The sequence below is a fragment of the Coffea arabica genome, chromosome 2c (assembly GCF_036785885.1).
Source record: "Coffea arabica cultivar ET-39 chromosome 2c, Coffea Arabica ET-39 HiFi, whole genome shotgun sequence".
NCBI lineage: Eukaryota > Viridiplantae > Streptophyta > Magnoliopsida > Gentianales > Rubiaceae > Coffea > Coffea arabica.
Genome location: NC_092312.1, coordinates 24,709,072 through 24,721,939, shown reverse-complemented (window position 1 = coordinate 24,721,939; position 12,868 = coordinate 24,709,072). Strand labels below are relative to the sequence as shown.

At 32.0% G+C, this 12,868-nt stretch overlaps 1 protein-coding gene and 1 pseudogene across 1 annotated transcript; both read left to right on the top strand.

Moving 5' to 3' along the window:
• Positions 1–908: 908 nt before the first annotated feature.
• LOC113724139 (aspartic proteinase CDR1-like) lies at positions 909–2,228 on the top strand. The gene has a single exon (XM_027247075.2). The coding sequence runs from the start codon at positions 909–911 to the stop codon at positions 2,226–2,228; it is 1,320 nt and encodes a 439-aa protein (XP_027102876.2).
• Positions 2,229–6,055: 3,827 nt separating this feature from the next.
• LOC113724138 (aspartic proteinase CDR1-like) lies at positions 6,056–8,065 on the top strand (annotated as a pseudogene).
• The last annotated feature ends 4,803 nt before the right edge of the window (positions 8,066–12,868 follow it).

Here is a 12,868-nt window from a genome sequence, read left to right as displayed (position 1 = left end):
AAAAATCTAACACTTGAAATACATCCAAACCAGTGTTCATAAGGCATCCATTAGACAAACTGTTTATTTTTAGGGCAAATTATATTTTATCCCCCTATGATTTAGTATTTTTGTACATAACCCCTTTATAGTTTCAAAAGTTATATATAACCCGCTCATAGTTTGAATTAAAGTGTTAAAGTGACGGAAATGATCATTCACAATGGAACATTTGAAAATATCAAAACTACCATTGTTTAAAAATAAAAATGGCTGAAGTAACCAAAATATATAAGTATAATATACATGAGCACTAACCCATATGGTTTTATATTTTATCATATAACTCCCTTATGGTTTATGCTTTACCATATAATTCTCTTCTGATTTTTAAAATATATACATAACCCTCCCGTGGTTAATAAATAATTTTCAATTTTACATAGGGTTATTTTTTATATTTTAATTAACTCTGTTATGGATTGCAAATTCCGTTACTTTGGCACTTTAATCTAAATCATGAGGGGGTTATGTATAGTTTTTGAAACCATATGGGATTATGTACAAAAATACTAAACTACAGGGGGTAAACTATAATTTTCCCTTATTTTAAACCCAGTTTACCAGCTTCTTTAATCTTAAAACACTGATCCGTTATTTATCAACATTAATTTTCCTACTCAAGAATAAAATTTGACTAGAATTGTTAGAATTTAATTTATTCATCATGCATTTAAGGCATGCTAGTTGAGATTTGGCTCCAAATTTGGCAGAACCCAATCAGATTACATGTTCATGTATTCTCTCCTGCTTAATTGCAAAGAACATTAACACTGTATAATTACTCAAGATTTTTCCTCACTATAAATATGGCATTAAACTGCTTTCTCCTCGTGTAACCAACTCATAAAGTATTAGCATCCCGAGCCATGTCAAAAAGATTTATCCTTCTTTGTCCTTCCCCTACTTATCTTCCATTGTTTCTTGCATCTTTTTATATGTTTCTCACCATTCAAGCAGATAACAATGGCTTGATTCTTGATCTCATCCACCGAGATTCACCGGAGTCTCCCTTGCACAATCCTTCCTTGACTCCTTTCCAGCGTGCCAAAAATGCTGTCCAGCGTTCTTTTGATCGTGCTCTTACTTTAGATTCTTCAGGAGTTCTGCCAAATGGTGGGGAGTACCTCATGAGAATATCATATGGTACTCCACCAGAAGAGACACTAGCCGTTGTTGATACAGGTAGCGTTCTTTCTTGGGTCCAATGTTCACCTTGTATCAACTGTTACAAGGAAAAATTTCGTCCTTTTAGTCCCAAAAAATCTTCAACATTTAGGGTTGTTCCTTGTAGCTCGGACACTTGTCGTATATACTACGCAAATAATAATACCTGCGGAGCAAATTCAATCAAACCTAGTTTGCCCTGTCCTTATGGTATTGTGTATAACGATCGATCGTATACTAGAGGTGTTCTTGCATTTGATACTATCAGCTTGGGTGATTCCAACAAAAGTAGGTCCTTCCAACGCTTTGGTTTTGGATGTGGATATGAAAATGTTGGTACGACTTTCCCTTATCTGGGGAGTGGCCTAGTTGGTCTAGGCTATGGGGAATTTTCACTTATTTCACAATTATATCCTACGTTTAGTGGTAAGTTTTCCTATTGCTTAGGGCTATCATTCGACAGTGCAAAGCCTGGTAAAATCAGTTTTGGAAATGATCAGTCCATAACTTATAGTAAAGGGGTGGTTTCAACTCCATTTTTTACAGAACTTGGATCACCTTACTATATGATAGATCTCCAAGGAATTAGTGTTGCAAATACAACGTTGAAGTTCCCTAATTACCTTTCGAGTATGCTTCAAGTACAAGGAAATATTATCATAGACTCAGGAACTACAATAACGTTTCTTCCTCTTGATTTATACGTTGGATTAAGATCAGCTGTAGGTGGTGCAATGGGAAACAAAACCGTGCCAGATCCATTCAGCAATTTTGAGTTATGCTATGCCTCTGTGAATGAAACAAAGGTGCCCGCAGTCACATTCCATTTCCAGGGTGCAGATTTGAAGTTAGAGCCTGTGAATTTATTTTACAGAACTTCTAATACTTCAGTTTGCCTAGCTTTTCTCCCGAGTAATTCTGTTGCTATACTTGGCAATGTGGCACAAATGAATGTCAAGGTGGGATATGACTTAGTGAAGAAGAGTATTTCCTTTATGCCAAAAGATTGTTCTCATAAATGAGATTTTTCAGTTTTATTGGATGCCAGAACTGGATTTGTAATCTTTGTTTAGAACAATTGTATCATCCTATTAGTGTTTTGTAATTAAATGTATGCCAGAAATGTAGGTTCTTTTTTCTTTTTTTTTTTTTGGGCAATTTTGAGTAAGTTTTTAGTCTAAATCTCCTACCATAGAGCCATAAATGTATCCCGTTATTACAAAAATTATTAGACTCTTTAACATGAGAGCCAATATTCAAGTCCTCCCAAAGCTTTAACGCGCTTTCCATATTCTCACGTTTTGAAACTTCGATTTTCTAACAGGTGGATATTCGTTAGCGCACTTAAATTATGTCAAACTTATCGTGTGAATACACACAATTACATTTATTACACCCCAGTATTTATATACTTTTTGAAATTAATTATATTTTTTTAAAATAACAAACAATTGAGACTCTGAATGTCTATTAAACACCTGTTAGTCAAACTGTTTAAACTTTTAGTTAGCTAGAACTGTGTGAAGGCTTGTGTTGGCTGCTAAATGCTAATTTAATTTACTTTTACTTTTCCTAGCTGTTATGTGACATAAGACCAAAATTGATGAGTTGTCATGGAAAAAAACATACATGGAAAGAAAACCCCGTTTGCCAATTCCAAAATATTTACAATAAAGAATTTATTTAGTCAACACGAGCGCTAGTATCTTCCATTTTTTTAAAAAAAAAATATATATATGAGATAAAGAAGTGATTATAAAATATAGAATTTTCCTAACAGGTGCCCAATAGGTACTTGTTAACCCATCCAAATTTTACATAACTTATCATGTATATACATACATTAATAATTACTACCAATTCTTGCATTTATACACTTTTTGTTTAATTAATCTTAACTTTTCAAAAATCTAACTCTTGTGATACACTTTAATGAGTGTCCAATAGGTACCAGTTAGACAGTCATAAAATATATTAAGAGTTTTATAAAAACAGTATTTTAGAAGAACAATACAAACAACCTGAGATTCTAGCACATCTATAGAAGAAAAATAAAAGAAAGGAATAACTGGAATCTACCAACTTAGAACAAAATTAAGGAGATAGGTAAGAAACCTAACAAACAAATAAAGGGATACATTGGAATTCTGAAATAAAGTACAATATATTGTAAAACACGGAATAATGCACAGGAGTAAAAAACTATTAGCAATGGCAGCATGGTTGTTTAATTCCGTACCATCATCTTGCATACTAGAGTCTTGTTTGGATTAGGGCTGCAAACGCGAGCGGCTCGAGTCGAGCTCGATCAATATCGAGCTCGAGTCGAGTTCGAGCTGGCTCGAGTCGAAATCGAGCTCAAAATATTAAGCTCGGCTCGCGAGTTCGAATATATATATATAATATTTTTTATTTTAAGTATATATATATTTTAAGTGTATATATATATTTTTTTATTTTCTTATTTTAATAGTAAAATTACATATATATTCTTAATATTTTATTATTTATTAAGAAAAAAATATTATTTATTTATTTTTTAAAAATAAAATAATTATTTTTAGTTTTTTCCAGCTCAAGCTCGGCTCGAATTGATTCGAGTTGAGCTCGAGCTTTAAATTGCCGGCTCGTCGAGCTTGAGCTCGAGTTTGAGCTTGGTAAAATTTAGTCGAGACTCGACTCGATTAGCTCAAAACTCGACTCGATTCGACTCGACTCATTTGCAGCCCTAGTTTGGATTTCTTTTTTTTTTTTTTTGAAGTTTTTATAAAAAAAAGATACTGTAACGATTTGATATACGTGACATAAAAAATTAATTAAAAAATATATTCACGAAAATCGTAATAAATTTTGGAGTTTTTGTGTTCATTTCACTTTTTATAAGTTTTAATTACTATATGTCTTTGTTTTTTTTTTTGGGTCAGATATAAGCCTTTGTTCATTCATTAAATTTTGACTATTTCTGACAATTAACCGCATTAACCCGGAAAATTTTGTCTTCACCCAGAGTACATTGATTACCTTTTCACTGCTAGCGTAGTACTAATAGGTTAATCTAATAAATGTTGACCTTTGCGACTGAGAGTCGCAGTTTTTGTCACAAATTATTAAAGCATTGTTTGGTTGTGTTTGACATGTGTATGCATGACTACGGACTGATCCATCTTTAAGTTTGCAGCACACACAGACTGGTGTGCATCTCATTATGGGTAAAATATAGAAAAATCCTTTAAAGTTAAGCGGACATACAAAAAAATTTCCCATAGTTTCAGAACATACGCTCCAATATCTCGTGGTTTGAACTAATTTAAAAAGTGATAGAAACCGTCTGAATTAACAGGTTTGAAATACATGAGATTTTTTTTAGAGTATTTCTACTGGAAACAAACAAATTTTTAGTTGATATACCTAATATATCCTTAGAGTTATAATACAGAAAAACCTCATGTGGTTAAGCAAACTTATAGAAACGTCCCTTATGGTTTCAAATCATACAACCCAATACCTCGTGGTTTGAACTAATGTAAAAATTGACAAAATTCATTTAAATCAACGAGTTTGAGGTTGCTTCACATGGAAAATAAATTTTTAAATCAAATTTTTAGCTGATATACCTATTAAACCCCTTAGAACTCATAAAATTTTCAGAAAAAATCCAAAACTCCCAAATACAACTCTCCTTATTTCTATAAATAAAATAAATAAATAAAAATTTTCAAATAAAACTCACCATTATTTCTATATACAAAATAAATAAATAAAAACTTTCAAATACAACTTACCTTATTCCTATGCACAAAATAAATAAATAAATAAAAGTAACATGTAATCATAGGGGGCTTTTCTGTAGGTTGGCTTAACCACATGGAGCTTTTTTGTAAGTTTGCTCAATAGGATCGTTGTTAGAAGGTCTTTTATTGCTTATATATATTAGGGTAATTGTGTTATTTCATCTACCTCCGTTAGTTTTGACGATTTTCGTTGCTCTTTCACATTAGTTCAAACCATGAGAAGTCGAAATGTATGATTTGAAATCATAAGGGAATTTTCCGTAGGTTAGGTTAACCCTGAGGGGCTTTTTTGTATTTTATCCCAATAAAACAGTGCATATTCCACATGGGATTGTTTGACTTATGCCTTTTAAGGACTCCTTAAAACAAGTATCAAGTTTTAATTTTTTTGGAAAAGTGAAATTAAATTAGATTAGTGTTTAATAGTAGTGAAGAATAAATAATGAGTGTGTAACAGTTAAGATAGGTATGGAAAAAAAAGTACTAATGAGTAGGCACTCGTTTTTTTTTTTCAAGTTTTAATTAGTATCACATTATCATGTAATTCTGCACTAATCTAATCCTTAAAACATTCATGGCAGCGCAAAACCTTCAGAATAGCAAAAAAATTGCCAAAGTTTGATAAAAAGTTGGAACAATTGTGAAATGAGGTAAGTTCGAACTCAGAATAAAACAATGAAAAATCAGAACACCCAAAACAAAGAAAGAAACAAGGACTCCATTGCTTTGTTTTATCAACTAATTGTAAGTATCTTAGAGATTTAAATACAGCCGGCTTGATTCTGTTTTACCAACTTCTCAATAGCTAATTCATTGGACATAACTGCAATATTGATGTTCCTATATTCATTGAAAGTAAATTTGTGCACCAAATTTGGCATAGTATATTGATCCATCATTATAATACCACTAGATAATTTTCTTACGAATCATATTTCCTCCTTACAAGGGGGTAAAAAAGTTAAATAAATGATGACTGAGATTTTTAGACTCTATAAATATGGTTACCACTTGCTAATGTACTATTTCTGTTTAGCTCAAAAAATCAAAATTATACCATGCCAAGAAACTGGAGCCTTCATTGTTTTCACCTTATATTTTTTGCTGTGCTTCTTACAATAGAAGCTAACAATGGGGGTTTTACACTTGATCTTCTACATCGACATTCACCAAAATCTCCTTTGTACAATCCTTCCCTAACCCCTCTTCATCATGCAAACAATGCTTTTAGACGTTCATTCAAGTGTGCAAATCATTTTGCATCGGCTAAAGTAATACCAAGTGGTGGTGAATATCCGACGAAAATATCATATGGTACACCACTATTTGAGACATTAGCCCTTATTGATACTGGTAGTCATGTTACATGGTTACAATGTTTACCTTGTATTCACTGCTACAAGGAAAATCATCAACCATTTGATCCCAAGAACTCTTCAACATTTAGGTCTGTTCCTTGTACCTCAAAAATATGTCATGGTTTTCTTGGACAGAAACATACTTGCTATTCAAAATCAAGCCATAAACCTTGTGAATACCAAGTTTCCCATGCAGATTCGTCTTATACTTATGGTGATCTTGCAACACACGCTATCACCCTGGGTTCTCAGCACAAAAAATTGTCATTCCAAAATTTTGTGTTTGGATGTGGACATGATAATGGTGGTACATTCCCGGATAAGGGGACTGGCCTAGTTGGTTTAGGGCCAGGGGGATTTTCACTTCTCAATTAATTTCTTCAATTCGAGGTAAATTTTCCTACTGTTTAGGGCCATCAGATGAAGCTTCAAAGCCTGGAAAAATAAGTTTTGGAAGTCATGCTTTGGTTTCTGGTAAAGGAGCGGTTTCAACTCCATTATTTTCAGAGCACATTTATGTGACAATTCTTGAAGGGATCAGTGTTGCAAACACAACATTGAAGTTTCAAAATCCTGCAAAGATGTTTCGTGAAGGCAACATTATTATAGACTCGGGAACAACCTTATCCTATCTTCCACATGATATCTACAATCAATTGGGATCAACAATAAAACATGAAATCAAGAAGAAAATCGTGCCTGATCCTGAGGAAATTTTTGACCTGTGCTATTCTTCAATGGATGATACAAATGTACCCTCCGTGACAAGGGTGCAGATTTGAAGTTAAAGCCACTGAACATGATACGAATATGTGATCATTGGAGTAAAATTCTAAAGATGATTCAAGATAAAAGAGCGGTTGATCCGTTGAATCTCAACAAATCTGGATCCCTTCCTTGGTTTGGAGTAGTATTCTATAGTTTGTCATTATTTTAACTTATAACTATTATGCGTCATTTGTTTGAAAAATTCCAGCCATGTGTGTTTCGCTATTTCCAGCAAAGAGTAGGTGGTTAATTAGTTGATGTTGAGTCATTAGTTTCATACAATAAAGACTAAGGTCATGTTGATCATAGTTAAGTCAATTTGAGTTAGTTAGTTTCCTATTCTAGTCTAGTTAGAGTTTTAGGAAAGTAGTTAATTGATTCCAAATTGGTTTAGGTCTTTGAGTCTTGTAAAAAGCTATAAATAAGTCTCAAGTGTCAACGTTTTTTATAATCAAGTCAGATGATGAATAAAATTTGAGAGTTTCTCTTTCTTGTTCCTTGGGAACGTTTCTTGATACAAAGTGAGTGATGTCTCCTTTGTTCGAGTTTTGGCTTATCAATTCAAGACCACGTTGAATATGGCGCCATTCTACTAACACATCTTGGTTCGCTATCTTGTTGAGTTGTGGGTCACGATTAAATTCAAGATTCGCAATTTCTTGGGTCAGAAGGGTCGAGGTTGTTCTATCTTTGTATCCATAACCTAGTCGAGATAGATCCTTCCGTTATCTGTGCAATTCGTTTCTTCTAGAACGGGAGCTTGGAGAATCGAGTTCACATCAGAACATTTTTGTGAGAACTTCTTAGACTTCTTTGTGCTTTGCTTTTAGACCAAGTGAAAGTGTTCCCATATTTGGTAATGTGGCACAAACTAATATCAAGGTAGGATATGACTTAGAAAAGTGGATAATTTCCTTTAAGCCTACTGATTGTACTAGTTAGTGAATTAATCAGTTTTAAATCATTTCAGAGTTTTAAATTGTTGTTTAGGATATTTGTATTATCATGAGCGCTTCTAACTTAATCAAACATTGATTTTGCTATCTTGACATTTATTTTAACAAAAGATAATTGCACTTTTTATTTTGGGCACCAATGAAGCATCAAGCATCTTCAGCGATTATATATCAACAATTAATAATTAACGAAGGATTTTTTTTAACGGGTGCCCATTGGACACTCATTAACACACCTATAATTTATCTAATCTATTATGTATATGCATATACTAATAATGATTACCGTTCATTGTATTTATATACTTTCACTATTTAATCTTACTTACCTTCTCTTATATTTATTTACTTTTCGTAATTAATTTTATATTTTAAAAAATATGACATCTAAAATATATTTTAACAGGGTACTCATTCGTTAGATGGACCCATTAACAAAAATTAGTAGTATTATTTTCAGTTGAAAAACAAACCGTTATTAAGAGTAAGAAATAAATAAGGAATACGAGTCTAGAATCCCTTCACCGCAATGTACCTAAATAAATATAAAAGTATATCCTTGGGGTCTGTTTGGTTCGCCGTAAAATATTTTCCAGAAAAATATTTTTCTAACTTTCATTGTTTGGTGAGATTTAAAGCAATGAAAATATTTTCACAGGTAAAATGATTTCCTCCCGCCAACGGAAAACAACTTCCATTGAGATATTACTGAAGTTGTTTTCCCTGACTTAAAGGCTCGTCCTTCAATGAGCTAAGTACTCTTCAAATTAGGAGAAATAAGAGCGAAGGATAAATAAAGTACTTGTAGATGAGATATCTCTAGAAGGTCCACCATTGAACACATCACCTTTCCTCCCTCTTCTTATCTCATCCCTTCGTCTTCTCTTGCTCCATCTCTAATAATTCTTCCTAAACTCAAATCCAAGAAACCCAACACTTGTAGAAAATCGACACATGTACACTTTGTAAGGGGCTGTACAATGAATAAGTTTTTTGATTCTGGAGCTGAAATCTTGATTTATATTTTTATATAGGCTTCTCTGTATTTAGGTTCTTCTCCCTTTTATCACTTTTTATTTTCTAAAGCTGAACATTTTCGCTTTCATTTTTCTTTGGACATCTTTGGTTTCAATTTTTTTTATTTTCCCTGCTTTTTCAAAGGAACAACATAATGACATGATATTATACCAATAAAGAATATTGTTTGGCTAGGTTTTCTTGACTTTTGACTCTTCTTTCCCAGCCCTAGTGCAATAATGAAAAATGAACCAAAAAATATGTTTAGTTCATTTCACGAAAGATGTTGCCTCTAGTGCAGAGGTTATCAAATTTTTTCTAGTGTCACTAATTTGAAACAACAAAGAAAATGTTGCAGCATCCAATTTGATAAAAGAGACCCTTCACCCCTTAATGATTTTTTTTAAAGAAAGATGTAAAGCCAATTCATTAGCTTCATTAGTAATTTCATTTAAGAATTCATGGTGTAATATGAATAAATATTTTATAAAAATGATAATATGATTATAATGGATAGAAACTAAAAATAACTTGTAATGAAATGAATGTTTTGAGAGTAGAAAAACATTTGCAACCTATCAACAAACATATTAGAAAATATTTTCACTAAATAACCAAACACTGGAAAATTATGGGGAATGAAGTGATTTTCCAAGAAAATGACTTCGATGGAAAATATTTTCCCTAGGCAAACATTTTCAGTCCAACCAAACAAACCCCACTATTGATTTACAAACAAAGTAAATGATTATCGACGAATAAGTAGTGACGACTCTTTAATATCATTCATGTTTAAAACTGTTTTATCCCCTCACCCACATTTTTTCCACTTCTCCCAAACTTAAAATTTTTATGAGAAACATAAGAGTATTACTACATTATAGAATGAAACATTATTGTTTGGTATAACACTTTTCAAAATTGCTAATTCCTTAACTGTTCTCATCATTTTTTGCTTTTCAATTTTTTATTTAGTATTTCAAGGTCATAAAAAAACATATTAATGGATACATATTCGACGAATTATACACATAGATGAAGATTTTACAAAATCGCATGCACGTTTAGGATGCGCAAACATCACCAGTAAGTATTGTTTTCAAGCTCTTTATAGTAGAATGAAGCTAATGTGGAAGGAGTGAACAAGATTTGTACTCAGCTAGGAAAATAGTTGGATAAAACTGATTTACAAGTCAATTTGTAGAACATGTAAGTATATTTAATAGCCACGTGGATAAAGTGATACAGGATGGTATTAGAAGAGTGATGTATGATAATGTAAAAAAATTAATGTCATCTATACAATTTACAGAAAATGGTACAATCCCTTTTGGACATGAAACGTATGATTCTAATCCATTTATATCTTGATGCATCGTTTAGTGGTTTAAACTTTTGAAATAATCTAAGGGGTGATAATTCTTATTTAATATTCAATGGTGAATTTAATTTCATCGGTACAATAGCCTAAAGAACTTATAAGTGAGTTTGTAGACTGAATCTATCCAATTTCAAGTGTATGCTTTTAGTGAGTGGATCGTGAATGCTTTGCCTTGAGCTGGAGGTATCCATTTAATTACTTTGGACTTTTGTGCCATAAGATTTTTTTTAAAAAAAAAAAAAAAACAAATTTCATTATGCCATTGAATTATTTATGAGTAAATGACACTAATGATGGCTAAAATTTTTAACAAGCGACACTTTGGCACCTTATCTTACAATTTGCATATTAATTACTTTTTCTTTAACTTGGTATCTGTCCATTTTTTTTTCGGAGACGACAACAGTTGTATAATCTAATTTATTCTACATTAAAGGGGAGGGGGCGGACCTAAGGAGACCTAGGGATAACCCCAATGAAATTGAATCACCACCGGACCAAATGGATGCACAATACATCCACCTGAATTTTTTTTGAAACAAATCACTTAAATGTGACATTTTTGGTTGCCTCCCACCCCACCAAACTTGGTGGTGGTATTGGAATCTGTCCAGTTACTTTGTACTTTTGTGGAGTAGAATTATTTATGAGTTAATGACACCAATGATATCCAAATTCTTAAATGAGTGACAGTCTAGTACCTTCTCTAGTTTTTTTTTTTTTTTTTTTTTTGGAGGGTACCTACTCTAGTGTCATTTTGATGTTGTGTCTAATTGGCTCCAAAGTTCAATCAAGTGGAATTGGTTGCTAGAACCGATTACATACTAGTCACGTCTGGCCAAAGAGAGCCAGTTTTGGAATAAAAAAAAATTAATAATCAAGCACTTGAAAAATGGAAAACAAAAAAGTCAATAATCAATTAATATAGTCGTACAATTATCCCTTTTTTTTCAAACAAAAGGCAAACAGCAAAAAAAATCTCTTTTTTTTGTTATTTTTTTTACTCATATCAAGTAAAATCGTTCAAAACGTCTCTCATATTTCGCTAGCTAAATGAATTTTTTCGTCTTTCACTTTTAAAATATTAACTTTATGTCTTTCAAAAATTTAAGTTAGAAAAATTTGGTTCCAACCTGAATTTCTGAACATCTTTTAATCTGAAATCACCACGTGATTCATATGCGCTCATTTTTTGAATACAAAAATGTCAAGATCCCACTTGTTTAAGGGCAAAAATAAATGTGAATCGAATAATAACTTACCTTTTAGGAGAAAAAAGAACTAAATTTTGGATCAAATTTCACTTTTTTAGAGAAAAATTGAATATAGATCACATAATTTTTTTAGTTATAAATGGCATTTAATTTTTTTATGCCTAAAAAATGACCATGTGTGAGTTATGTAATACATTCAATGTAAAAAGTGATAGAAAATCAAAGTTGATACCAATATTTGTTGACTTGAATTTATAAGAGACGTAGAATTAAAATTTTATTAATGAAACAGAACAAAATTCATTTATTAAAATATAAGAGATGTTTTAAATGATTTTTCCTTTCTATCATTGTAGTGGTCGGTCAACCTTACCCTCCATTCTAACTTCTTATGGTAACTTTTCAGGATGCCAATTCTTTTTCCCCTACAAACGCAACATTTTATACATAGGGAAATTGGCCAATTTGATCCCTCATATTTTTGCAGAAAACTTTTTTTGTCCTCCACATTCAAAATTAGCCAAAATAATCCCTCAAATATGAAAAAGTCTCATATTTTTGCAGAAAACTTTTTTTGTCCTCCACATTCAAAATTAGCCAAAATAATCCCTCAAATATGAAAAAGTCTTCCTGTTTGGTTCCAAATCTCATTTTTCTGGCCCAAAAATGCACCCTGGCCCAAAAATGCACCCTTCCCTCATTTATCCATAATTGCAAGCATAAGCCATGCTCACAGAGGTGAGCACGTGAAGCAGGTATGCAGTTTTTGTTCAGAGAAATAAGCGAAAATGAGTTTTAGAACCAAATAGACGTACTTTTTTTTATATATTTGATGGATTCTTTTGGTTGATTTTGAATACGAAGAATAATAAAAGTTTTTCTTGAAAATGTGGGGGATCAAATTAGCAAATTTTCTTTATATATGTTAATACTTAATAATACAAGATTTAGTTACAGAAATGGACAACTACCCTCATTTCTCTCTTTGCTATGTACATTAGCGGCACGGGCAACATTCCATGTCCTTAATAGTTAATTAGCCTGATTGCATATTCAACTAGCATATAGTTACTTGCATTTCTTTTGGATTATGTTTTATTTCCCCAATTTTATCTGCTTACATCATCATTATAATTTTCAATACACCTTTTTATATTTCCAATTACCTTTTTATCTC